Source organism: Sander lucioperca, chromosome 9 (assembly GCF_008315115.2).
Source record: "Sander lucioperca isolate FBNREF2018 chromosome 9, SLUC_FBN_1.2, whole genome shotgun sequence".
NCBI lineage: Eukaryota > Metazoa > Chordata > Actinopteri > Perciformes > Percidae > Sander > Sander lucioperca.
Window position 1 is genome coordinate 39951558 of NC_050181.1, and position 27828 is coordinate 39979385.

At 40.5% G+C, this 27828-nt stretch overlaps 2 protein-coding genes across 2 annotated transcripts; one reads left to right on the top strand and one right to left on the bottom strand.

Annotated features, from left to right (window-relative positions):
• Positions 1-792: 792 nt before the first annotated feature.
• LOC116065077 (amyloid beta A4 precursor protein-binding family B member 1-interacting protein-like) lies at positions 793-18167 on the bottom strand. Its single transcript, XM_031320535.2, has 13 exons — positions 18049-18167; positions 13761-13820; positions 10556-10643; positions 9643-9860; positions 9480-9551; positions 9237-9396; positions 9009-9130; positions 8840-8914; positions 7958-8101; positions 4447-4557; positions 2864-2962; positions 2611-2695; positions 793-1800 (listed from the first exon to the last, which is right to left on the bottom strand). Exons 2-13 carry the CDS (start codon positions 13818-13820, stop codon positions 1664-1666), a joined length of 1371 nt encoding a protein of 456 aa, XP_031176395.1. The 5' UTR covers positions 18049-18167; the 3' UTR covers positions 793-1663.
• Positions 18168-20225: 2058 nt separating this feature from the next.
• Positions 20226-26663, top strand: si:ch211-252f13.5. Its single transcript, XM_031320546.2, has 6 exons — positions 20226-21130; positions 21260-21465; positions 21840-22010; positions 22468-22620; positions 23600-23666; positions 23863-26663. The coding sequence occupies exons 1-6, from the start codon at positions 20467-20469 to the stop codon at positions 25443-25445; spliced, it is 2844 nt and encodes a 947-aa protein (XP_031176406.1). The 5' UTR covers positions 20226-20466; the 3' UTR covers positions 25446-26663.
• The last annotated feature ends 1165 nt before the right edge of the window (positions 26664-27828 follow it).

Here is a 27828-nt window from a genome sequence, read left to right on the forward strand (position 1 = left end):
GATCATTGTCACTATATTCGGTGATGCTGTCCAGCTACTGTAGCAGAACTCTGAGATTGCTTCCAGATGTGAAGCAGAGGAAGGCCTAACCTGTATGCTTTCATGTTGTTTTCTATTGTGTTGGAATAGTTGCACTGATTAGTTATCAACAACTATGATGACAATGATTTCTGCCATTGCTTTGATTTTCAAGAGTTGCTCTCCAGAAGTATCCACTATCCTTTACACTTGTCATCCGTTCGTTCAGTGGTTGCTGGTGTGGTGCTTTACATTGGTGCTCAACCATAATCACCAACTCAAACAACCTCAAACCAAGACTGCTCTACCTACTGTAGAAATGCACCAAGGGATTTTAGTCTCATGACTTTGTTCCAGAGGGTGAACATCCGATGAGATTTGATTGTAATCGTCTTCAATCACCTCTGCATTTTAGTGAATGTAGGCAACCCTGCAGTAATGTACTAAAGCTAGGTTCAGTCTGCTACTTACAGTATGTTTTGTCTATCTCCACACATATACAGATTAAAGTCTGTGCTACATATAAGTGACACCTGCTAACTGCAGTGAAGGAATGAATTGCAATCCCAAGGTTTTTAACAGATTTTAACGATATGAAGACTTCTGTTCTGATTTCTACTACTTTTGCAAAATAAGATGCCTGCTCTTACAAAGTGATTGTTGGTGCAAGTAAAAGCCGCTGTCAAATATCATTGAAGCTGATGTTTGTCTCAGAATCTATGTTTGTAACAAGTCACGTAAACAAACATAATCATTTGTACTTTGGGAATAACGGGCATTGAACACAAACTTTTATTTTGAAATGGATACAGACTTCCTTGTGTTGTGATGGGAATATTATCCAGAGGTAACATTTTCAGGTTTTCACACAGACTAGCAAAGGTCAATGACTTAGTCAAGTGAACAGTATTCATTCAGCATGGAAGTACCGAAATGTCATTATAGTGAATGATTTGCCACTACATCCCATTCTTGATTGTATTTTTTCCATCATGAGGTAATCTTTTCTGAGAAAACAACTTTTTCTACCTAATGTATTTCTAGCTTTGCATTCAACTTGTTTTTGTTTCGGGGACTGCTGAAGAAGGTCCACTAGCAGTTTGTATGTAAAGGATTAATTTATACTTTTTTCATAAAGAAATCATGAGAAAAACCACTGACTTTGTAATGTTTACCACTTAACGTCTAGCATTTCAGGGCATCACAGGTCAAGGCGCCTTTCTTTGATGTGTGTTTTCTTAACGATGAAGCGTGGGGGGGGGGAATCAGTAACTTAAATGTTCATGGGAACAAAATCCAATATTTGTCTTCTCTCAGTTTGTACATAGGATGTGTTCATTTCATTTATGTACAGTCTTTTTGTAATAAACAGCTCATTGAAACAATGGACAGAAATGTGTGTTTTGTGCGTCATAAAGCTGCTGGAACAGGTGAGAAAATGTATAAGTGGCAGAAATGTTATCCAAACACAAATCATTATTTTTCATTTGGGAATAAATAAAAGTATTAAAAAAAAATGATTTTGTATCATGGACATGCAACACGTGTGTGCATTACTGAAACATATTGGCTCCAGGTTTGATGTGTGCACATAGGAGGCTAAATTGGCTCAATTCAGGCTTGCTGAAGGAGGCGAAGCTGTGTCTCAAACGTGCGTGTGTCCAGGAGGAGGAGGGATGAAGTCAGGGGGTGGCTCATGTGGATAGTCTTCAACTTTTGTGGTTTTGGGTGGAGCTGGACTCGGCTGTGGGCTGATCTGAGGGGCGTGACTGTTATATTTGCCTGTAGACAATCAAATGAGAATTAATTACAGGAATATGGGTTTTAGTAGTGGTATTCCTGCTTTCCTACATTTTTGTCCATTGCTGTTGTTCAAAAGCTGACCTGGGCCAGTAGCTATAAAGCCGCTTAGTACATCAGATTTATTTTTAGAATTATGTAATTTTGCTTTTATTCTTAGAGTTAAGAATAAATGCCATGCATGCAAATGTTTTACAACAACATACAGACATTTTATACAGCCTCCACAGAGAGTTCTAACCTCAAATGGTAACTATTTTTTCCTGTAACTCATTTAAGATTTTTTTTATCAATAATACCCCAATATATTGATATACCACCTGTGGAGGCCTGCTATTGGCTGATTCGGTGCTTGGAGGACGGCATTTTGGGTGATCATAGTCCTCATTTAACAACACTCGGGAGTCACTGCAGTCTTACTATAAGAATCACACACACATTTAGCTAAACTTTACCTTTAGCTTCTTTATGCAAAGTTTGTTTATTAAGAAACGGATAATAACGTCTCTTCAACTTCTCTCATTCAATATATGTATTATAATCCAGTTTACACACATATAGTAAAGAGCACCATTGATTATCTACTCGAGCACACTTACACACATTTGAAATGAGCAGTTGCACTTTTTCCTTACACACACACACACACACACACACACACATTTCCTAAAAACATGTAACCTCTTAGTAATGTCATTGTCATATTAAGGCACTTTAGGATGTTAACTTTAATTATTTCATCACAAATTCATCTAAGTCATGTCTAAGTACTGTTCTCATGTGTAGACTCACCTTTGTGTGCATCAAAGTGGAGAGATTGTAAACTGGAGGTTCTCTTTATTGCAGCCTGGTAGTTCTCATACAGGACAGTCCCATACTGAACACAGACAGAGGACACACAGCTGCTTAATTGCCAGTGATGAAATGTCTACATTTGCTATGTTTGTGCATGAAATCCCCAAATTTAAAGCTGAATTGAAAATAGATTTCTAATTGAACTGCTCACATTAAAGTGATTTGTGTTACAGACATTGTTGAATCTGACCTTGGCTATTCTGATGGAGTTGACCCAAAGCAACAGCGTGTGCTCATCGTCGCAGCACAGGAACTTGACATAGTGCGACTCTTTCTGGATGCAGGGATGCTGGGAATAGAGTACATGCAGAAAGTAAAGTGATGTTAAAGGTGCGCTTCCATGATTTAGTATTGCACTTCCATAAAGTTGTGGGACTTAAGGCATATTAAAAAAAAAAAAAAGAATGGTCAAAACTGATGCAGCACAGGTCGAAATATCCTGACTTTCAGTCCGTAGTATGGGTCAAGCTCCAAAAACTCGGCATCCTACACTTTCTATAATGCAAGTCATTGGTGTTTTTTGGTAGACCCTGTCTCCCTGGTAAATGCTCATGTCTTCCAAACTCCTCAACCCTAGCTTGTAACACAGGCTTTCTCTTACAAATGTTAAGTCTCAAAAACTCAAGCTGAGATAATCCTGATGACATTCCTATGACATCACTGGGGTAATTTTCTCAGAGGGAAAATCGGTTGCTCCTTTAAATACAAATGCTGCATCTCTGCTACCAGTTTATATTGTAGTACACATTAGAGCCAGCAGAGGGCAGCTGATACCAAACTGTTGGTGCACTGTGGACTGCGAAGCATGACCATATAACAGGACCAAACATCTGTTTCTCACTGGGAATGTGGTAGTTGGAATTGGAAATCCTAGATGTGACTATATTTGTTTTATTAGCTAAACAACAGCACAGTCATTGCAAACACCATATTCATATGGCTGGCAACAGGCTGTCAGAAATACACTTTGTAGTCAAAGGTCAAATTGGGGAAAAGAAGTTGAGGTTAGTTGGTTTTTCTTCAGTCATCTTACTTCCCCTCAACATGATCAGCTGTCATTGCCAAGGACACCTTTTTATGTCTTCTAACAACTTGATCTTTATCTGTTGCAGTGTGAGTAGAGTTGTGTGGAGTCCTGCTTTCGTTATATTCAGCCTTCTACTCAGTCTCTGCTCATGTTTGATTTAACTAAACTGTTGTGAAGTATGGAAAGTACGTAGCATATAGTTAGTGGAATTAGTGTCATTAAATAGTGCTCATGGGTATCTTTTTTTTGATGTGATATCTAACCAGCAGCTATAACTCTGGACTTTTTAAAACCCAAAAACTAGTTACTAGGTCGACTTCTGAGAGCATCATGGATCCCTGCTGGGAATACGAGTCTGTGCAGTGCAGAGATACAACCCTGCATGTCCTTTATATGGAACAATTCCAAACACACACATACCACCACCACCACCACCAGCAGTACCACCAGCCTACACTTTGTCCCACTCTCCTCCATCCCATTTCTCTCTCTCTTCTCAAATGCATCGACAATCTAAACCGCATGGGACTCCAAGCATGTGTAGTGTCAACATACTGCATAAGAACAGCTTTACTTAGAACTGAGACAACTCTGACAATGTTACGGAGAGACTGTCAGAAAGAAAACAAATCTTATTTCAATAGATCCTTCAAGTGTCTACGATCACAACTTTTTTTTTGTTCATTCAGATGATCCTTCCCAAGTTTCTAATTCACTCAGTGTCGATAACCGTCTATTAAGCTTACCTTTAGCATGAAGCAGAAGTTAGTGGGAGCTCTGTATTTCTGTTTGAAGTTGTTGGTGGTGTAGATGTTGACTTTTTCAAAGCAAACAAAGCAGGCGAGATCACTGGAGGACTTGAGAAAAAAAAAGCAAATAATCACACTGACAGGTAGAAATCTTATAATGGAGAACATATTTATTGCTTAACTATAGGTGTTCATATATGGTAATAAGTTATTCTGAAAATATGCTGTGCACAGCAGAGCCATTGTTTTGTCTTTTTTAGCATGTTGTGAATAAGAAATAAATGTTCTTAATCTCATTGTAAGTAGGTATTACAAATTGAATTCAATTGACTCTTTCAAGAAAACAATTCCGTGCCAGGCCTTTATAACTTCAAGACTTTGTTTTTCTTTCTACAGCATTTTAACATTCCTTCCATTTTTTTTTACTTTAAGCAGAAACACATCATGTTCACACATTGAACCACACTGACAAAAATGCTGCTGTTCACTGGAAACTACAAAGGGAAGCTTCGTAGAAGTGGAAGTGACCCGGCTGCTGAGGATGACTGTTGTTCTGACTTCTCTCTCTTTTATTATTATTATTATTATACTCTCTCAGGGTTCTTTCTGACTTTATCTCACACTTTTGTCTACTTTATTTCTTATTTGATAACAGCTCCATTACTCTCTCTTTATATGACAGTAGCTTCTGTGTCTATGTCTTAAGTCTTGTCATACTGTAGTTACAAGTAGGTCCACCTCAGACTGCTGTAAAACCTTTTTTTCTGTCTGATTTGGCCATTCCTCTTTCCCCTGCCTAATGAACTATCCTTTCCAGATCTTCCTCTGCTTCGTTCATGTGTCCTTTGGCCTCAGATGATTCCTGCAGCACTCTTATGTTTGTGATTTGCACATCTGCTTTGCACAGTTCAACATCTATCTATTCTCCCCCTTGGAAGATTTGTGGAGTTAGGCTGCACGGGTGATCTTTTTCTCGTCTGTATCAGTGACAGAACGACTTGTTGGACTCAATTCACACTGTCCATCCTCATTTCTCTGGCTCTTTCTCTTGCATTTCTGCCTCTGCTACGTTTGAGTGCTCAGATGGAAGCCATCATAGAGTTCACGCAGTGAAAACAGTCTCTTGTATCTCTGGTTAAGGACTACTGCCATACTAACTAACTAGTTTTTTTTTATTAAAGATTATTTTTTTGGCCTTTATTTATAGGACAGCTGAAGACTAGAAAGGGGAGAGAGAGAGAGTGAATGACATGCAGCAAAGGGCCACAGGTTGGAGGCGAACCTGCGGCCGCTGCGTCGAGGAGGAAACCTCGGTATATGGGCGTGCGCTCTACCAGGTGAGCTACCCAAGCGCCCCAGTTTTTTTTTTTTTTTATTAATATTTTTGACAGACAGTACAACCTATGTCACCATCACAACTAACAAGACATCGATATCATCCACTGTCCCGTTTTATGAATACAGAAAAAAGAAAAGACAAAAAAAAAAACAATAGATAACAAAACAAACAACAACCTCAATTGCCTTACATTACATTACATTATTCTACCAGTCAAACGCTATATTGGATTGGATCAGATTGTTATATTCAGACAGACAACCCATCTATTGCCATCAGCAGTGTTGGGCAAGTTACTTCCAAAATGTAATACATTATAGATTACTAGTTACTGTCATTTGAGAGTAATTAGTTATATTACAATATTACTGTCTCTGAATTGTAATGCGTTACACTACTTTTGCATTACTTTTGAGTTACTTTCACCAAAATAACAGGGGAAGTTTGATTTGGCAGCTAGCTTGTGAATTTCACCACCGGATCAATAAAGTCTCGTCTTTATCCACTTTAATACATCATAGATTATTTATATTTTGTATAATTAATATAAATATGCAAAGTAACTAAAGCTATACAAAATAGATAAGTAAAACATATAATAGGCAAGTAGGAGAAAATGAAAATACTCAAAAGTATGGCATTGTTGTAAAACAGTTGTTCACTTTCTTGTTTGTAAAACTGCAACATATTGAACAGTAAATGGTCACAGTAAAAGACAAGCGCTTTTGGTCGTCATTAGAAGCCATTCCACTACAGGCAGAGTTACTCTCCACGGCTGATAAAATGCTATGATATTTACGTGTAGCAAGCCTCAACATTAATTCCCGACATGTTTATATCTGTCAGCCGCTGACGTACCGTCACCTGTTGGGACATACATGCTGCCCGTACCGTCTCTGGTTCTGGCTCTGACCACGGGAACAGAAACAGGACAGCTCACTTCAACGCAGCGTAATAACTCCTGAAAATAATATCCATCTCGCAAATGTATCTGTCTCTGCAGTCATCTCAACCATCGAATACAGCGACAGGAAAATAATACGGCTTTTTTTTTTTTTTTTCCTGTGAAGAAATGTGTCGCGGTGTTGGTAAATTCTTAAAAAAAACAATGCACCACTAAATGTTGCGTTAAAATGCATTGTAACTCGCGTTACTGAGATTGTAACGAGTATAATATTACCGAAATTTAATTAGTAATGCGTTATATTACTGCGTTACAGAAAAAAGGAATACATTACTGTAATTGCGTTACTTTTGTAACGCGTTACTCCCAACACTGGCCATCAGGAAGGAGCCCCAAACCTGATTAAAGATATCCTCTCTCCCCATTACTCTGTAAGTGACTCGCTCATACGTAGCCATTCTTGTCATTTGTTCAGCCCATTCCCTAAAACAACACAGAGTAGATGACTTCCAGTGCCTCAAAATTATTCTACATCCTGTTGTAGTAGCTAGACGTATCCATAGTCTTTGTCTTCCGGTCAGAGTGTTATTGTCTGGCAGCAGACCCAGAATACACAGAGCTGGGGTCTTGGTGAGTTGTAGTCCGAATATATCATTCAAGAGGGTAACAACCCCATCCCACAAATGTGCATTTTTTTCACAAGAATACAACATGTGTACCAGAGTACCCACTTCCTTCTCACACCTCCAACATATGTTACTGTCCTTAAGTTTTAGTTTGGCCATTTTACTGGGGGTCCAGTGGTAAAGCGCCCCAGTTTTTAATTTTAATGTTCTTTTCAACTGGACAGTTGTTAATAGCATTAAAAACCTGACACCATTTTTCAACATTGCGAATATAGATTTGTGCAGATGCATCCTTTAAGCAATAGTTTGTCAGTTGACCATTTTATTACCATGAGTTACATGAGAAGATTGATACCACTCTAAGACAGTGAGTAAGATGCAAATAAAGTAGGTTGTCTTTTTTCTTTTGTGCCTGGTGCTAAAAATCACCTCATGAAACATAACCATAACTGAGTATTTACCAATCTGAACTGTGTATGGGAGGTGGTTTCGCCCACACAGGTCGCTAAATAGCTAAATATAATCTGTCACCTACCTTTTGTCTCTAGAGCAACAATGGTGTCAACAGTGCACCATAAACACGCCTGCATTTAAAAATGAAATATGATGTAGAATGTTTTCGTATATGATCCGTCATACCTTTGTCTTTCCCTTAGGTACATAGTAGATGCCTGAGGCTCGGAGCACAAAGTAGCGAGGTTTCCAAAGTTTTTTCCCATCTTCCTTTAGGTACAGCATGCCCTGAAGATCAGGAACAATCAAAGTGGAACCTCCGAAATGCTCCTGCAGGGCCAAAGATTACATGCAAATCTGACATTAACACAGGATAGAGATCAAAGTCAAAGTAAGACCTCAGTTTTATTCTGGTTTAGCTGTAGGAAGCTTTTTGCCATCCAGGACTTTACATCCTCACTGAAGTTCAGCAGGGAGTACATAGCCATTTACCATGGAGCTATTCATTGTTGATAAAATACTAAGCCTAACAATGTCCAGCACTTGGATGTAGGATGTAAAAACATTTTTTAATTCCAACCATTTTCAGTTTGTGATATGACACACAGCAACTTGACCTATGGTTTCAGTAATATGGTAAGGTGTGAGCACGGTACTGTATATCTCTATGTGACTCTCAAAGTGGGGTCTGTGGCACTTTGCCGGGGGGGTTCGTGAAAAGTTTTCAGATTCATTCATTTAAAGTATCATGATGTAAAACAATTTTTTTAATTTTTATTTTTACAAAAAGTCTTCATAGTTCAACAAAGATTTCAATTTTCAATCTAAAATAATTCATAGATTTTCTAATCTAACAAATCTATTACTCTCATGTCTAATATCTTTCTAATACATTTATCTTGTGTTGTTCTTTCACATAACTAAGACTAAAGAAGTGTGAAACATAGGCTACGTTAATTTATTCCATGGGACATACACTGTACACACATGAGGGGGTCCCCAGTATATTCTCTATAATGTAAGGGGTCCTTGGTTGAAAAAAGATTGAGAACCTTTGGTGTTACTGACCTTGAGTAAGATCTGTTTGGCTTGCTCATTAATCCCACTCAAACATTCTTTCTTCTTTTTCCACATGTAAAATACCTTCAGGGTGAGAATAGCATTGTTCAGTATACTGACTATGCATTAAACTGTGTAATAAAACTTTGGCTAAAAGGAAACACTTGCTCGTACTCACTTGAGGCTCTGTAAACATCACATACTTCTGAGGTCTCGACACAAAATGGATTTTGTTTTCACTGAAGCGAGTCCACGCAGACAGGGGCTCCACTAAGTTTTCATGGTCCTCAAAGCCTCTTTCTGAAATGATGAGAAAACATGTGCAACAATGTCTTCTGTTGATGATTTTTTCTTTAGCATGTGCTTTATTGCCTGCATGTGCAGCATGTGTGCGTGCTCATCTCACCAATCTGCAGCTCAGGGTTGGTCTCACACAGGCTCCAGTCGATGCTGCAGTCACAGTGTGTCTTCTCAAAAAGCTGGTCCAAAACCTCTCGGACCGTCTGTCTCTCATCCACCATCAGTGTCTTGGAGCTGCCATCACTCATCAGCACCTTTACTATTAACTAGGAGAGGCAGCAAGCTCGGTTCAACTTTATCTGTGTGACTGCATGGTGAAGAAACACACTCAAAAACCTGCTGGCTTTACCTTCCTCACTTTGGCTTCTCTCAGCTTCACCAGAGCCAGTTTGATTTTGTCTACCTTTGTCTGAGGTTCGCTCTGGATGCATGATAAGAGGAGGTAATCAGATATAAATCTTTCACAAAATTACAACTTCATTTTTTATGATCAGTGACAGATTCTAGGTTACCATCTGCAGCCCTCCAGAGGATTTAGCAGAGTTCAATTGTGGAGGAATAACAGCTACTGGCTCAGGTTCCTGAGTCATGGCTGACGCTGCTATTTGATTTTCTTTACAGCTGTTGCTCTGTTGATTTGTGAGGAGTCTCTCTTCTGAGGGGGTTGATTTTGATCCGAGGTCAGCCACTAGAGCATCCAGGTCGTGGTCCTCCAGTTCATTAAGACACTCTGTAAGGAGATAAGGGTGCAGTTGTGGCCTAAAGGTTAGAGAAGCGGCCTTGTAAAAGTGCCGGTCCAGGCTCAATCCCTGGCAACCTCACACTGACGACAAGAGCTTTAGAGCCAGGCTAGCGGTTTCCCCTGTTTCCAGTCTTTATGCTACGCTAAGCTAACGAACTCCTGGCTGTAACTTCATATTTAATGAGTGGTATCAATCTTCTCACTCTTAGCAAGAAAGGGCATAAGTTCCCCAAGCTAGATCTCACTTTTGTTGAAGAAAGAGACTAGCTTGGTTTGTAGGCACAACATCAGTTTTTTCCTCATAATTGAAATAGTCTATTTAGCTAATTTATTCATAGTCCTAACCACTTGAAATCCTTATTTATGCCTTTTCTTTTTAAACAGTTGTGCCTTAACCTTCCACTTATCCTTCATTTCCCAAACTTATATATCTCCATTTTTATCCCTCCTGGTTTCTACAGGTTGGCATGACCGTTTGGCACAAGAAGAAACAGTCACTCCCCGTCTCCCAACAGAAACCTTATCTCTTATAAAGGCCGCCTCACATTTTTCCCCACTTGCATCCTTCTACATCACACTTTCAGGGCAGTGTGACTCTTGGTTGTGTAACATTGCTTATGTAGAAAGTGAAGCTTTATCTACTGCTTTGAATGAGAGCATCATCACCTGAACTAGCACTTTACCATTTAGGTCCATGAAGCCAATGGAGAAGGTTCTCTCTGCCTGCGAGTCAGGGTCCACTTCTGCGGTGTCCGCTGCAGGCATTAAACTCTGCAACGAAGCAATGAGATGGTAAATTAACTCACAGGAATCTCACAGCACCGGGATCCCACTGTCTGGCCCACACCCATAAATGACAGTTGTATATTGTGAAATGTTTTTATACAATTTCATTGGACATTTAAAAATACATTTCATACAGAAGTCACGTCATTTGACAGAAACTTTTTAGTTTCAGATAACACTTGTAATAAAAGAGACGCCCAAAAATCCAAGCAGCCATATGAGTCCTTGAACTGCTCTAAACTGTTGTTTAAATATGTTGCACAAGTCTGTTATTTATCAGTGATTGTTTCCCTGCATTTGATCATGCTCTGTTTTCAAGCTGTACCATAAATGGAGAACATATTGCACTTAGCTTCTGCAAAGATAATCAATAAATCAAACATCAGCTCATTAAGAAAAACGAATTTGTCAAAACTGTTTGGAACAAGCTGTACATCCGGTGCATACATCCAGATTCTGGTGAATTGGTGTCCCTGTTAAAGAACTTGAAGATCACGAGGAAAATGGCTGATATCCAGACTGCATATACTGTATATTAATTATTAACATACGTCTCTACAGGCTCAATCCTATTCTATAAACAAGCTGGGCAGACTGCCAACCTGTACACAAAATGATTCCCGCGAGCATGCAGGTTAACCCTGATGACTGTATCTGAAAACACATGTCGTCATGCTGGAGCTGCTGCTTAAGTGACACCTCCAAGCTCCTTAAGTCAGGGGTAAAAAAACACCCCTTTTTGTTTTCTGGCTTTAAGGCAGGAGAGCAGAGAATGGACCCAATCAAGGCAATGAGTGGAATCACTTTAAATCCTTTTGTTTCTCAGACTCTGAGAGGATCAATGCTTTAATCAGAATGTGTTTCTTGCTAACTCTGTAATAGTCTGTGGAGTGGTGTTTGTCACTGTGATGGCTTTCCAAAAGGGACGCATGCCAAGGTGACATATAAAGGCTTTTTCTGGTACTGGTGATGTAATGTTCCAGATTGATCCCATTCTCAGGGCTGCGCTCATTTAGCTTACATAAAGAGATTTGAAAATGGGCAATATAGAATTGAGCCTCAGGCTGAGGTTGCATCAGTTAGAAGTGTGTAATGTTTTTCTTGGCCAGCCGCAGTTATATGATGAGCTTATGTGTGCTTAAGGGAATCTGCAGTGATCACCCACGGTCCAATACAGATGCAATGACTTCACATCTCAGCGTTGCCTTGCATTTTTCTGTCCCTTGCTTCAGTTTCAAAACAAATACTGTCATGTGTAATCAGATAATGTCCAGTTTAGTGAGGTAAACATCAAGTGATTTGTCTGATTCACTTCTTGTAACCTGTTCCTACTTCAAAAGCTCTGATGGGAATAGTCGACCAGAGAAGAGTCTCAGCTCATCTGGTCATGTTTTGAGAAAGAATGCGACCAAAGATTGTTTGATATCACAATGTTTCTTCTCACAATACCAGATGAACTTTAATGCATAATGGAATGTGTTGTCAGATAAGCACGACAATGGCGGTCGGATGGTCCACCAGTTCAGCCCAGATTGAAATATCTCAACAACTGTTGGATGATTGGATTGCAATTCAATTTCATGCAGACATTCATTGTTCTCAGAGGATGAATCCTAATGACTGACCATCCCTTGATTTTTCCATAAGCACCACCAAAAGCTCAACAGTTTTGATTTTGAGTGAATTATCTCAAAACCCCATATAAACATACATTAGGATAAATTGTAATTACTTTGGTGATCCCGTTACTTTTCACAGCGCTATCATCAGGCTTCTTACTAACGATCTACCAAAACTTAAAAACTTAACTGAAGCCTGCATCTAGACTAATTCTTTCTTTATGTCGGTATCAAGTGTGATACATCATTTACTCTCGCATTGCCAGACCTTCCTCCACAGCGCTTTGGAGGAGGGTCTGGCTAGTCCACAGCATTCCGGAATGGGAGACAAATGTGCTCTGGTTTATTGGCATTTCTTTAAACCAATCACAATCATCTTGGGCGGTGCTAAGCGCTGGATGGAGCAACAGTGCCTCTGCAAAATAGCCTCGGGAAGGAACTTGTTTTGGTGGAACATGTGTACGTTCAAAGATTGTTTTAGTCCTGCAACAGATGTCTGGATTTACCCTGCAGAGAACTGAGGAGCAGTTAACCATAGTCCTCATAAATTTAGTTAGAGTTTAGAAAGCCAACACAAAGAAAGCGGAAGGTGACAGACAACCGGCCGAAATGAAGGACATCCGGCAACTGAACAATTCCGGAAATTAAACGTTGTCGATATAGACTATACATCATATGATTCAGGAGAACCTACCCTTTCTTTCTGGTGCGGTGTGAAGTCACCATGATGCATTACCTTTGTGTGAGCATACCATATTGACATATTAAAAAAACAACTCCTAGTGAAGAAAAAATTGTTATTTGTTGAATAACTCCATAGTCAACCAAGTCATTTTATTTTTTTCAGTGTAAAACATTGTATTTAGGTGTTTTAGAGCTTCATGTGAAGTTTAGTGCAAACACACATTTTACTCAGTGAGTTACAGCCATTTATTGACTATCGTCCTGGACATTTCTTTAGTAGACAATGTGACAATATACATTTTGGTGCTGTCGGTATATTTTGGTTTATGCCACCTCTGAGAATAAATATCAAAGTGTTATTGGAAAATAGACAGCCCAATCAGTCAGATGTCGATGTCAGATGTAACACACACACACACACGCACACACACACGTACACGCACACGCACACTCACACACACACACACACACACACACACACACACACACACACACACACACACACACACGTACACGCACACACGCACGCACGCACGCACGCACACACGCACACACACACACACACACACACACACACACACACACACACACACACACTCACTCATGTCTCATGTCTAGTGTAGCATCAATGCACTGCTGGGCTTTTAAGAATTAAGGCTTAGCAAATGTTAGGCTAAACTATGATGGTAAATCTGGTAAATATTGTACCTGCTAAACATCAGCATGTTAGCATTGCTAATGTAAGCATGTTATCACATTGACATTAGCATTTCGGTCACAGCTCTGCTGTACGACTCACCTGAGAGAGATGATCAATCTCTCCAAGCAGGTGACTGAACATGACATCTATGTCGTCCATCTGAGAAAGTAGAACAAAGCATTTTAGCAGCAGTACAAATAAACACAATGTAGAAAGTAGATTATAGGAGACTACAGCAGAACTGAAAAACGCTGGATAATTTCAGTTCAGTTTAAATTCAGTTTCTAACGGCACCAGTTCTTGAATAGTTTGTCGTGCAGCAAGCGGAAAAGTTGGGATATACACTCTATTGGAAGGCCTGCATAGGGCCAGCAACTCCTGCATAACGACATTTTTGTGGCATGGAGATACAAACACTCTTCGACACATGCATGCCCATACACATATACAGTTTGGAAATGTCTGTCACAGCTGTAAAAACAGATAAACAATATGCAAAAAGATTTAAACTCCAGAAAAGAAAAAAACAGAAATGTGATCTCTATTTCTAAAAATGTTCAAAGTCACGATCACTGCAGTGGAATACCATTGCCATTTCTCCACAAAGTGACAAAGCAGCGTGTGTGGCAGGTTAAAATGGTTCCCATGTTGCTCTGGCTGTGAAGTCGCACATGTTGTTTTTATCACCATCCCGCAAACCCATGAACCTCGTCTTCAATAAACTGTGGAGCGAGGTGCTGGGGGATATAGTGCTAAATTCACCTAACTCTGTGAAATATGTCACAGGTGGAGAGAGCAAACATGCCCTACTGAACACGATTTTATAATTTTCTCTGAATCATTTGGGTCCATGTTCCACTTACAGGACATAGAGTTCAGAAATAATGTCACATAAACTCAACTTGAAAACGTATTCACTGGTTACTTTAAAACGTATTCACTGGTTATTCCTTTGTCTCATTTTGCTGACAGACACCATGTGAGATGATGGCAAAATATCTTAATATGAAGACTCCTCACTTAAGATTTGTTAACTAAAAATCAAAGATTCATTTAGCGTGATTTGAAAGGTCTTGTGTAGGTGTTATGAGCCTAATCACTAAGTAATCTGTGAATTATGGGTTACAGTTCAAACCCAAATTTTTTTGCACTAATAGCTGATAATTTCTGGAAAAAAGGGGCTTCATTGAGATCAAAGATTTTTATCAGGCAAAACTTTGTGGAACTCAGCGTCTGGGTTTGTCCATATGGAGGCAGCACCTTGGCAGCTATAGGGCCAGAAATGCATCTCGCATGTGGAGCGGCTTAAAAAGCAAACTGAAGAATGAACTCTACTTCTTGCCAACTCTTTGAGACCATTGCTGTGTGCGGTTATCAATAACAACCGATATGGATATATATTGTAAAGCCACAGCAGCATGCATAGAAACAAGAAACAGAGGAAATGACAAATGTAGAGGCAGTATTGGTGGGTAACTTCTTACTTTACATTTTTAGAAGTTTAATGATAACTCTTGTATTGTGGAATGCATTGAGCAGCATTGACAAGGTGGACACGGTGCAGTCCTACAACAAGCACAATAATTGGAAGCACACATAACAACTGTCTAATAATTATTACAAAATCGGACAAAATGGTATGGTATTCATGTGTCTGTTTCCCTATGTGCTAAAAACGTCTCACCTCTGGCCTTCATTATATGAGAAAGAAATCACATTTTGTATTGTACATGCTTTGTTTTAAGTTTTTTCTGGAAATTCTTATGTTGCTTAATTCTGTAATTCAATAACCACGCTCAACTTGTGTTCAGTTTGCCTTCTGCTCAGTAGATGCTGGGAGAGGCTCCAACATCTATTTTGTTGATCCTAAATACAACTAAATAAAGCCAATCCTTATTTCTTGTTTTCTTGCTAAACCTGCATTAACTGATTTTTTGGGCCACTTGGGGTCAACAGAAACAATCTATAAATACACAACACTGACATTTTATCACCTTTTAACTTGAAATGATGAAAACGTTAGCAAAGAGTTCATTTACACATCCAGCAGACATGAGGAAACATTAGCATTCCTTTGGCGTTGTGTTTCTGGCCACCTGGCAAATGTAAGTCCAAAATTCACTCTTCTTTTAGCTCTGTTTTTGGTCTCCATCAACTCCTGAGGAAAATCTCTGCTGCTAACTGCTCACCAGCTAGTTGTTAACTGTGTTTATCTTCTGTTTGCTGCTGGGCAGGTAGCTTTCAGTAGTGTTTATCTGAGCTTTTTTTTTTGGCAAAAACAGTTGCCTACTGTGGTCAAAGACAATTATTTTTACAATTATTATAGTTGTGGCCATACAACCAAAACATTTAGCTAAAACTTTTAGATTGTTTCTGGCCACCTGATGAGTGTAAGTCTAATATTCTCTCTTTTTAGCTCTGTTTTGGTATCCACTAACTCCTGAGGGAAATGTCTCATTCTTTAGCTGCTAAATGTCCCACTATGTTCACCAGCTAGTTGCTAACTGTATCTATCCAAGTTCTGACTCCCAACTCGTCAAATATGGCAGCTTGGTCAGTGGCCCTCAACATCTGATACCGACGCACAAGCTTTAGCTGTGAGATGGCGTATATAAACAGTGCCAAATTATGCATAGGGAGGAGGTCAGGGTGAATAGATAGATGGGTCAAACAAACTCTGGACTTTCACACAGGAGACTACTGTTCATGTACTGTGTGAAACCTAAAGGAAACGTTGACTCATTTTAACAAATGTAACATAATTAACTAACGTTGCGTCGGTAAGTCACGTAACACATAACGTACTTGTATTAACCGAAACCACGATCTTTTCCTAAACCTAATCAAGTTTGTGTTGCCATACCCTGCACATTGTAAAATTGATGCAAAAGGGATAACCAGAGTGTTAAAATGCCAAGAGGTCCTTACCAATTTGATGAGTTGAGAGTGAAAATGTGTTTGGTGGTGGACAGGTAGTGTACAATGGGTTTGTCAGAGCTTTTAACGCTGAAAACAGCTGCCTGCTGTTGCTGAAAACGTCGCTTTTAGAGCGGTGAGAGTGAATTAAAACAGTAAAGCTGCAGAGTTGGGTGATAATTCTCTGTGGGTACGTCACTACGTGTGACTCCTTTTAAATACAAATAGTCATGTGATCCATTGTTAATGTAAGAATATTGATTATAGCAACTTTAAAATGATATGTTTTTCAGCCTATTTTATTTTTCGTAGTACTTGCTAAGACAGCGTTGGATTACATTGTGATATATCAGCTGAGGAAGAGTGAATAAATCGTCAGAAGTGAAAATCTGGGTAAGTCTAAATAAGTGACGAACACAGCAGACATTTGTTTGGCTTTGTTTAACTTTACGCTGATATATTATCTATAATGTGTATATATATGTGTTTAATGTCTATAGACATTAAAGCTGCACCTCGAGAAATGCAAATTGCATATTCTGTCCTGTGTACGGTAACTCATCTGTGGTGTTTGTGACATTCATAAATTCGGAGCCTCTGTCCTGCTCTTCATACACAGATAAGATATATATGTATAGATGCACATGCAGCCCAATGTGCATACACACAAACAGAAACACATAGGCTACAGTATACAGTCCTGCCTGTGCTGTTCAGTCTCATTCTGTGTTTATGCTGAATGGTAAACAGACCATCCATTATCTGTTATGAGGTAGAATAGGAAGTGGACTAAGTATTGCTTCCATATGAAAGTGAATTGTGTTAATCACGAAAGTGAACGTTACCTTTGTGGCTTCTCAGGACTTCTGTCTCACATATGTGAAAGCCAATCTTAACTTCTGTTTTCGTAACATCTTTCTTATACATAGGTATATCTATTTAATTACTACTACTTGCCAGTGATTCCAGGCATGTGCTCATCAAAGCATGCATTACAAAATCACATTCCATGTTCTCATCGGGCATGTCAGATTGTTTCTGCCATCTCCCGCTGTGGTCTCACACATCAACAAAACGCCAGGAGACAGACAGGCAGGCAAACAGGCGGACGGGCCAAAGCATGAGTACAAAAGGCGATTTATTGAGACTTATATGCATGAAAGGAATCAGAAAGCATTGCTTGCTGACAGTAAACCAACATGTTTTCTCTTTTCTTGTGGTCGAGAGCTTCTTACTGTTTTCTAATTAGTTGCACAACCATCCATTGGCGGCTGTGAGAGGACATGTGTTTGTCCTAAACAAAGCTGATGTAGCTGCTCAACTATTTAACTCTTACAGGGACGAGCAGAAGGGTGAAAGACATATAATAATTCTAGATTTAACATTAGCATATTTTTATTATATTGATTTACTATACAGTTGCCATAATAAACGTCTATAAAAAACATTCATTATCATTTAAAGTTCTTACCTTTTCTGTCTCTTTCACACAATGGGAGCCTCATAAAGTTTAAGTGCTAAAATGCTCAGCGGTTGGTCTATAACTAACCACTTGTACACATGACTTTGCCTGCACTGCTTCTGCGGATATTAGCTGAAGTTCCTGTAAAATCAGGAAGTAGATTAAACTGCATTTCTGGTAAAGCAGAGTGAAGTTTTCTAATTATGTTGCATATCTGCGTTGCTACTGACCACAATGTACAATGTACTCTTCTCTTCATTTCTCACGGAGCACTACACTCATGGTAGAGGCATGCAGGGGTTCCAACCTATTTTGTCTGATTACACTGGTCCTCAGGACTTTGTGGGCTTGTATAAAACATTATTGATAAACACCTCTCTTGCTCTTTTGTTAAACATGTATCTCTTTGCCAGTGTTTTAACAAAAAGTTGAATTTAAATCTATCTATTCATATCTTGCACTGTATTGTAAGTGCAGTGTAATTCTTATTCTCCTCTTTCTTAATAAGTTTTGATGTGTTTCAGCTTATTTTTCTTTATTTTTCTACTTTATAGTACTCTTTTTAAAATCCTATTTTTATGTGTCTTTTAATGTCACCTTGTATTTGTTTTATATCTTGTATTTCTGCCTTATTATGTAATGTAAAGAACTTTGCATTGCTATATTGTTAAAGAAAATGCTATACTACTATAAACCAGCCTAGCCTTAACGAGGGAAAATCAATCAGCATAACTGGAAACACCTGTGTCGGTAATGCAGCATGTAACTAAGTAATGACTTACAGGGTTTGATGAAAGAAACAAGATTACAGTTAGTATTGTTTTTAAAACAAGATCAACTTTGACGCTCTGCAGGGAAACTGATTTAACTGTGTGATAAATTTGGAGGCTGCAGTTGTTATTGTATTGTGTTCTACTGAAAGGTGTTTCTAATTTAGTATTTATATCAATGGGGTAGGCTGAATAATAGAAACACAAAAAGATCATACAGTTGAATCAACACCTCTTGAACTGTTTTAACAAAAACTAAACATTGTAACCTTCATGAAGGGCTGTTGTATAAGACTGCATTGGTTTTAGCGTACTTAATACATGTACCTAATACTGGCAACAGTGTAGAATATGATAAAACAGTTAATGTGGCAGCAGACCGAGCAAGACACTGATGTTAATAACACCACTATAAATAAGTGCAGACAGTGATAGAGTGTGAAGTCCCATAGTGCGAAAACAGTATGGCTAACAGACATCAACAGCCTCAGAAGTTCCATCTCATAGGTTTCTTCTTAAGCACAGAGTTGGTGTCAGTAGCTATAATCAGGATCATGTGTGGTCTCACTTTAGCCTAAGTGAGTAAATTAGTAACCATGTCTAAGTGTGACCCTGTTATCACCGGCTGCACATGTGCATGTGTGTGCATGCGTCCTTTAATAGTCCAGAAAACCTGTTTATATGCAGATGATCTATAACAAACTGCTTTTGAGAAGTGGAGGATTTACGCACAGACTTCATTTAGTCAGTCTGTGCATCGTGTTTGTGTGTGTGTGGGTGAGTTCTATTTTGCCCTGAAACTGAGAAGAGGGGAAACATCTAAGTGTTTCTAATGTGGATTAAAGCTTTAATCAAAGTCATGTGGGGTCAAGGAAGGGAAATGAGAGAGGCAATAAACTGTAATAAAGTTTACATTTTACAAGAGAGCTCCAAAATATCACAGAGTCCTACCACTGCACCCTAATCTGGTACTACAGAAGAGATCAAAGCTTTGATGCAATATAAAGCAGAGATTTTAATTCTGACAGGGCTTGTTAAAAACCCACAGGGCTGATCCTGTAATCAAAATGAATGGCCAAGAAAAAGGAAAAAAAAGAGCTATTTCCCCTTTGAATAATATACTTATGTGAAAGCCCTATAAAGTTCAAATCTAAAATTCCACTGGACCATTTGGAGCCTCTGATAAAGTTATGGTAACCGTGCATCCAAAACTGCTCATGAGTGAACACCGGCGTGCGAAAATAAAAATAATATTGGAATAGTCCAAATATCTACCACATGCACAGCTTCAATAGGAATACAGTGACTCTGTGGAGTGGTATGTCCGGGAAAGCTAGGGGTTAATTTAAGACTAGGAGCAAAGCCTGTTGCCAATTAGGAGCAGTGAGCGCCACATGTGGGCTAGACGTAGCTATCTCCAGAAGGGGCAAAAGGGGGCAGAAACTGCGGTGCGCGCAATGGAGACAAGCTGATGTCTGGGCAATCCCTTGTTCAAGATCAATTGGCACTTACATGTATGGACAATCACTAATTTGAGGGATTTTGTTTCTCTCAGAGAGATGATCAAAAAAGATCTACAAGACTGAAGGATTGGTGCGCAAAAAGGGCCACCATTCAGCCCTGCCCTGATTCCGTTTTTACCTTTCAGCGTTGCAACATGGCACGTATCTCTACCATATTTTTACTCTGTGTAACATCTTTACTCAGTGGAGCTGAGAGCGTATCTGAGATGTGCCGGGGGACGCGCTGCTTCTCTGGCCAGGACTGGAGCAGACCGTGCGTCGGAGCGCACTGCCAGGGGCGCACAGAGCCAGCGGCGTCCCGACGACAGTTTCACCACTCTGCACAATCCAGACAAGGACAAGTCTACCCGAGTTACCAACAGGATGCTCATTTCACTCATCGCCAAGCCCAGAGCGCGCCGTTAGCACCTTACACCATCATCCAACCTCAGCAGGGAGGCTTTACGCAACCAGCGGGAACGGATGGCACCAGGAGGACGAACCCGAGAACCATCACGGCGGAGGTGTTCCATCCTGGCTGCGCCGGTGGGACCTGTCCGACCACTGTCTCTCAACGCACGACGAGTGATGACAGTACAACACGGGAGTGTAAAGGGATTGGATGTAAACTTCCCCTCCGGATGCGCCAGAAGCCCAAGCCTTGCGTCGGAGACGGCTGCGGTACGCATGGAGGAGACGACGGGAAAGGACACTCGCCGGTTCATGTGACAGACAGAGCGGCGCAATTTCTGGATGAGCTTCCAGACTTTGGGTCGGAACGTGGTGCATGGATACAGCTGACATGTGACATGAAACCAGGTCAGTATCAGTCTGTGAGTGATTAGCCACAGAATAGCAGGATAGAACATTTAAACTGCATGCCTTCTCAGGGAGAAAATAATAGTCACTTAGATTGCTATGTAATAGTTTTTTCTTTCTTTGCCACAGGGACCAATGAGCTTCCCTCAGAGGACGCTCTTGTGCTGCAGCTGCAGCTGTCTAAGAGCCAGGAGAAGCTGGTTGAGGCCCTCAGGGGCCAGCAGGACGAGGTCAGGGAGCTGCAAAGGCTCCTCAGTGAGCAGCAGGGGACGCTGGTCAACCAGCAGAGAGAAATACTGGAGCAGCAGAGGAGAATGCATGACCAGATGGAGCAAGTAAGGCTGTTGTGAATGAGCGAAATGTTGATAGTTGGTGGTTTTGTTACTGGGCAGTGATTAGAAAAGCATTAAACATTTATTTAGATGAGGTGGATAAAAAAAAAAAAAAACACCTACAGAAGTTTCATTTTGTTAGATGATATTGCTGACCTCCCTGTGGTCGATCTTTTCCATATGGTGATCAAAGAAAGAGAATGTTCTGCACCACAATCCAGTTGAAATTAGGACCATTATACACAGAACAGACCAATCGGGGCTGAATAGAATAGTCACACATTTTTTAATTTAATTTGTGTGTTCATATTATAAGTCATAATGATTATTACCATGATCACACTGAAATTGTATTTTTCATATTTAATTTTTTTCAGGTTAAAGCCCAGTATAACATAATGATGGACAGCATCAAACACACATCTTTCCAGAACCTCCAGGGAGAGCTAGACAGTCACATGGAAACCATGAGTGGGCAGGTTAGAGCCCACCAAGCACAGCAGGCTCTCTCTCTGCACAAGGTGGACATGGAGGCCAGTGTGGTGGAGGTGAGCTGCAAGTTGAATCAGGAATCAAGGGTGTGCAAGGGTGTTCAAAATATAGTGTATGGACAACAATACCTGACAGTCAATATGATACCAGATGTTTCCATCCTTAGAGACCTAATTTGTAAGTAAAGGCAACGCGATAAAAGTAATTTGGAACTAAAGGAATGTACAGAATTGGCTTTATTTTCATGCCAGCCACCATTTTGCAAGAATATGTGAATGTTTTTCTTTTTCAAATTCTTATATCAGTTGATGATCTGCTGCAAAGGCATACACTGCACCATAGAATAATATTGAGTAATTAAGTAAGTCATAAACTTTGTCTCATCCTACTTTAACTAGCATATATTAAATGGATTGGAAACGTAAATAAACTAATCTGATTAGCTACTCTACATAACTTTCTTTATGATATGGACCTGACTGTGATGTTCAATGACGTGTTTGATGCCGTCAGGTGGGTCGCTCCGTGTTGGCCTGTGGGAACTGCGGTTCTGAGGAATACTGTGGCTTCAGCAGCGGTCATCCTCACTGTGAGAAATGTACCATCTGTCCTGCTGGCTTCTTCCTGGTTGCACAGTGTTCAGTCCATGCAGACAGAATCTGCCAGGTTAGCACTATCATAAAATATGACAGTTGAACTTGTGGACATAAACGGGACTCATACAATATGAAAAAAAAACTAGCTTAAAGCATGGGAGACAAAACAAAGCTTGTGTTGGTGGCAGTGGCGGACTCAGGTTGTCTGAGGGACAGGGGCGAAAGAAATTAAAAGGGGCACCAGCACGCACAAAGTTTTCTAGCATGTAGGGCAGCCTACATGGCACTGCATCACATTTTCTCAGCTTTAAGGGCACCCTAGAGGGTCCTTTATATTTTGTATCTACCTGAGGGGCATCCTACAGGGCACCAGGAAATGGGCTCAGCCTTGCAGCCAGTTTCGTCCAGTGGCCACTAGAGGTATTGCAATGAAAAATCCCTCCTGCGGCCCAGAAAGGATTTCCAATAGGCCACCATTGTAAAAATGACGTCTGTAAAACTGTTGCCAGGAAACCTCACACTTCAAACAAGTTCTATTATGACTCTTTCTATTATGATTTTTTTTATACAATGACTTTTTATATTTGAAAAACGAGAAAAGCGATTTAAAAACCTGTGATGTTACCACAATTTAAGTGTATGGGCCGAGCAGGACACTACTGCGCATATTCAGTGGTGCCGCATATCACGGAAGTAAACCTTTGGGATCCGGTAACCAGTTATTATTATGCATCCATGTTGGTGGGTCCCTGAGTTATAGCAGATGTGTATACTATCTGAAGTAGAATTGTCATGACAGACAGAAAAACACTAGCAGGAGACTTTGTGTGTATGCAGTTTGGTACTGTGCAGGAATTTGGGTTTCTGCCAAATATAAAGTTAAAAGGGGGGTGAGAGTGAACCAAAACAATAAAGTTGTGGCTGCAAAACCAAAACAATGATCTGAAAGACGTAGAGTGGGGTAACTTTCTGTGGGTTCACAACCAATTAAGCATTCATTATGGCTGCTTTGAAATGGAATCAAAATGTTGATTTATTGGTCATTACAGGACAGAGATGAATGCCTTGAAATAGCTGATCTGTGTGGGGATCGACAGAAGTGTCTCAATACTCCAGGTAACATGAATTACTGAGAACATTTGTCAACATTGCCTGCATTTGATTACAACTCTAATGTCTCTTAAACATTCCCACATTTCCCCTCTTTTCCATTTGTTGAACTACAAACAGATTATTTATAATTAGAGACAATGATTTAAGTGCTTTCTGAAACAAGTTTTGAACTTTCAGCTATTTGCTTTCCAATCATCAGGTGGATTCAGGTGCCAGGGCATGACAGAGCGAGAAGCCAGCTCAGGAATGTGCGGCCACGCCTACTTCTACAACTCGGACATGGATGAGTGTCAGGCCTGTAATGAGTGTGATGGCGAGCCCGTGGCTTCACCTTGTACCTTCACCACAGACACCATCTGCTCTGGCCCTGCTGCTGCTGCTGCTGGCGACAGTGTCCTTTCTCTGTCCTGGACCGGAGATGTGAGTCTGCCTGGCGCAAAAGGCCACGTCCTGGCCCACACCTTCCCTAGCGTGCAGCTTCAAATCCAGGGAAGAGGTGATCCAGGGCTGCTGTCGGCTGAGGATGGGCGCCTGGTGCTTAGGCAGCACGGTCTGGTCTGGCTGGATGAGAATCTTTCTGTGAGCCACGGCTGTCGAAGCTTCATCCAGTTGTGTCTGCGTATGAACAACACAGACGGCTCTGAGGGTCGCGACCTCAGTGGCTTTAGGGTCGAGCAGCGGGAGGGAAGGTCGCTGCAGAGCGTCAGCATCAGTGGAGTAGCAGAGGTCGCCCCGGGTCACATGATCTCCCTATTCCTCCGGAGTGCCAGCCACCACTGTAACCAAAGCAGTGAAGGTCTGCAGCTGTACGACCCTTCAGCAGCTCCACTCAGTCTCCTCTGGCTCTCCCATGACACCGGGGCTGTTGCCATGACAGCACAGGCCATGGTGTCCGCACACTACCATACAAACTATCGCCCAGTCTTCCGTACCACCTCCACCTCTGACCCTTACGTGGTGGGGCTGACTCATGATGGCCGTGGGATCCGTTTTGCAGAAAGTGGCACCGTGCGTTTTGTATTTCAGCAGGCGTTGTACTCCATGGGCCAGGCGTGTGTGAGTGAGGGCTTCCAACTGTTGGCATACCTCAACCGTAATGGAACCAGCGTGGAGCTGTGCCGTACCTTCAAACCAGGCGTCCATTATCGAGACACATCCTTATCTCTGTCTGGAGCGGCTAAAGTTGGCTCTGGGGACACACTGGGCTTTGAGATCCTCTCTCCTGCTCAGTGCAACGTACGTTTCTTTGGCGATGAGACAGGCATCAGTATTCTCAGCCTGGTTTGGGTCCCCGCTGCTCTTTCTTCCTCTCTTTCTGCCTCCGTGTCTCACACCGGCCTACCCTCAGGAGCAGTTCGAAACAAGCCGCTGTTCTTCCACCAGACAAGCGCTCAGGTGTCCCAGATGGGGCTGCTGGGGAAGGCAACCACAGATCAGAGACAAGATTTTGTCTTCAGGGAGAGGGGCACAGCCAGTGTGGCTCTGGATCTCAAACTCATTCACTCCTGCAACCTGGTCAAGGTGACTCTTCTAAGGCGAAGTGATCCAGAAGGGTCAGTTGGTGGACGGGAGGCAGAGGGAGCGCGACCTGTCCCTCTGGCCCAGCAGGTGGGTGGTCAGATGCCCGAGGGAAGCCATTGGGCCAGTGTTAGCCTGCGGGCATCGTTCCAGGTTAGTAACGGCACAGCAGTGTTCTTCACACTGGATTGTGTACGTGGACGAGTCAATCAGATCAGCTACCAAACAGGAAGTGGAGTGTCAATCCTGTGGGTGGCAGCATAACATAAGAAAGACAAAACATGTTGTTTTTATATGGTTTCCAGTTCAGTAGACCAGTTAAGCCATTTATACAGTATGATGGACTAGTTTATTGGTTTGATTTTAGAGGAATAGTTAGACATTTTGGGAAAGATGCTTACTTTGTTTCTTGTCGCAAGTTAATTCAAATTTTGCATTTATTTCATACACATGATCTAAAACTAACCAAGTAGTTTTGCTTACCAAACCTAAATGGTTAAGCGGTTTTAAGAGGTTGTGGTCATTTCACGTATTTCTGTGAGATCGGGTTGGTTAAATATGAATCTACAGCCACCAGAATGTTAGCTTAGCTTGGAGGAAACAGCTAGCATGGCTCTGTCCAAAGGTAACAAAATACGCCGATCAGCACTCACAAAACTAACCAGTTAACACATTCTATCTTGCTTGTACAAAAAGAAAAGTGTAAAAGCAATACATTGTGGTTGTATGGCAGCAGGCTTGCTGCTTCCCCTTGCCCCCAGCCTTAGTGCTAAAATAAGCTAAGCTAACGGTCTCCTGGCTGTAGCTTCATGTTTAATGGAGAGAGGTATCGATCTTCTCATGTAACTTTGTAAAGAAGGCGAATAAGCATATTTGCCAAACTTTAAACTATTCCTTTAAGCTGCTTGACTTTATAGTGAGTAGCCTACAGCTAATTTGACTTTTTTTTAAAATATATTTTGTGCTGAAAAAAGCTCAAATATGGCTTTTATTTAAAAGAAAATGTAGCATCATGTGTTCTGTGTAGTGTAATAATTTCAACAGAAGTAGATGTAAACTATTTTCTCACGCTAGAGTTTTCTGCTTTTGCTATGTTCAGAAATTCCATGTGTTGTAGTAGTTGTGTCTTTTATTTATGTAATTCATTTACTCTGTTGACGCCTGAGGACCTTCAGCTCATTCCTACTGTGACTACAGCATTTTGTGCTGTCACCAAAAGCAGATCACTGCTGGTTTCATTCAAGAGTGTTTTTTAAGAGCATGTTTCATGTTAGCCACCATTTTCTAATGTGAATATCCACTGCATGCCTTGTTTAATGACCACTTTCTTCATAATATGGAATTAAAGAGAGTCTCACTAATGCCCAGTTGACAATCTTAATCTTAAATATTAACACCTTAAAATATAGTTACTGTTTACTCAACCTAATCTGTAATAAAGTGTATATTTGATGTTTTATATTAAATCCAATAAAATTAAAATTGTTTTGCTGGATTTTTTGCTGCTGCCTCTGTGTAAGGACTCCGCTTGCTGAGATGGGGTGTCATCATTTAAAGCAACATTTTTAAAGATATTATTTTTCTCATCTTCAACAACTAGCATTTTTAAGCAATACAACACTCATTTTAAAACACTTAGGGGTTTTACCTCTATAGCCAAACTTGGTCTGCTATGGTTATTAGCTTACTGTATGGTAGCTAATGTTAGCTAGTGTTAGCAAACGTTTAGATGTTATCGCTAGAGATATTGCTGTGTAACTGACATTCCTGAGTTAGTCGTCTGACTGTAGGCTATGACTACTTGTGCTAATGTTACATTTACTACAGCATGTATTATTATTAGCATGTTATAGCATTAGCATTTAAAGTAGTAACTATGATAGCTGCTAGTTATAACTGTGCTTTAGTATTTGTAGCTATTTAGTATTCACAGCTTGTCGACAATTGCAAGAATATTTCGTAAAAACTCAGCTTTTTTCTTATGTTTTTGAAGGTATATCAGGATCACAACAAACCATATCACGTGGTATATCACAAATTGTCACTGTGTTTTTTTGTAATGACAGGCTAGAGGCTGATAATCTTGCACGTACTAATCCATGACCTTATTCCTATGTGCCGTAGTTAGAAACGTGGAGACTGAAATGAACATCTTGGCAGAAGCTGCCAGGTGTTTCCAATTACACATCAAAGAACAGAGGTCCTTTATCATGAATTTAAACAGTTGAAATTATATTAGCCGGGTAGTTAACCTCCTAATGGCCTTCCTACACATGCCCCCCGACAACCCTTCTCACTCCTAGTGTGCTGCTCTGCTTTGGCACAAGATCAAAAAGCATATTACAATCCTAGGCATATGTTCTATGAAAACCAGTAGACCAGTCAATGTTATTATTCCAGTCTTTGAAGTTATGACCCCAGGTTGATGTGTGCTATAGGCTATTCAATAAATCATGACTTTTAGGGGATTAGTGCCATTAATATGCAGGTTTGTGTCTTGAAGGGGCTGGAGTCTCTGGGATCAAAAGAGTGCCGACATGACCATTTCCCACTTCAGTCATCTCTCTAGTTCAAGGTTGCTTGACCAGACTTATAAAGCACGAACAGCACAGTTTATGAACTCAATCTTGTGCACAACCTGTGTCAG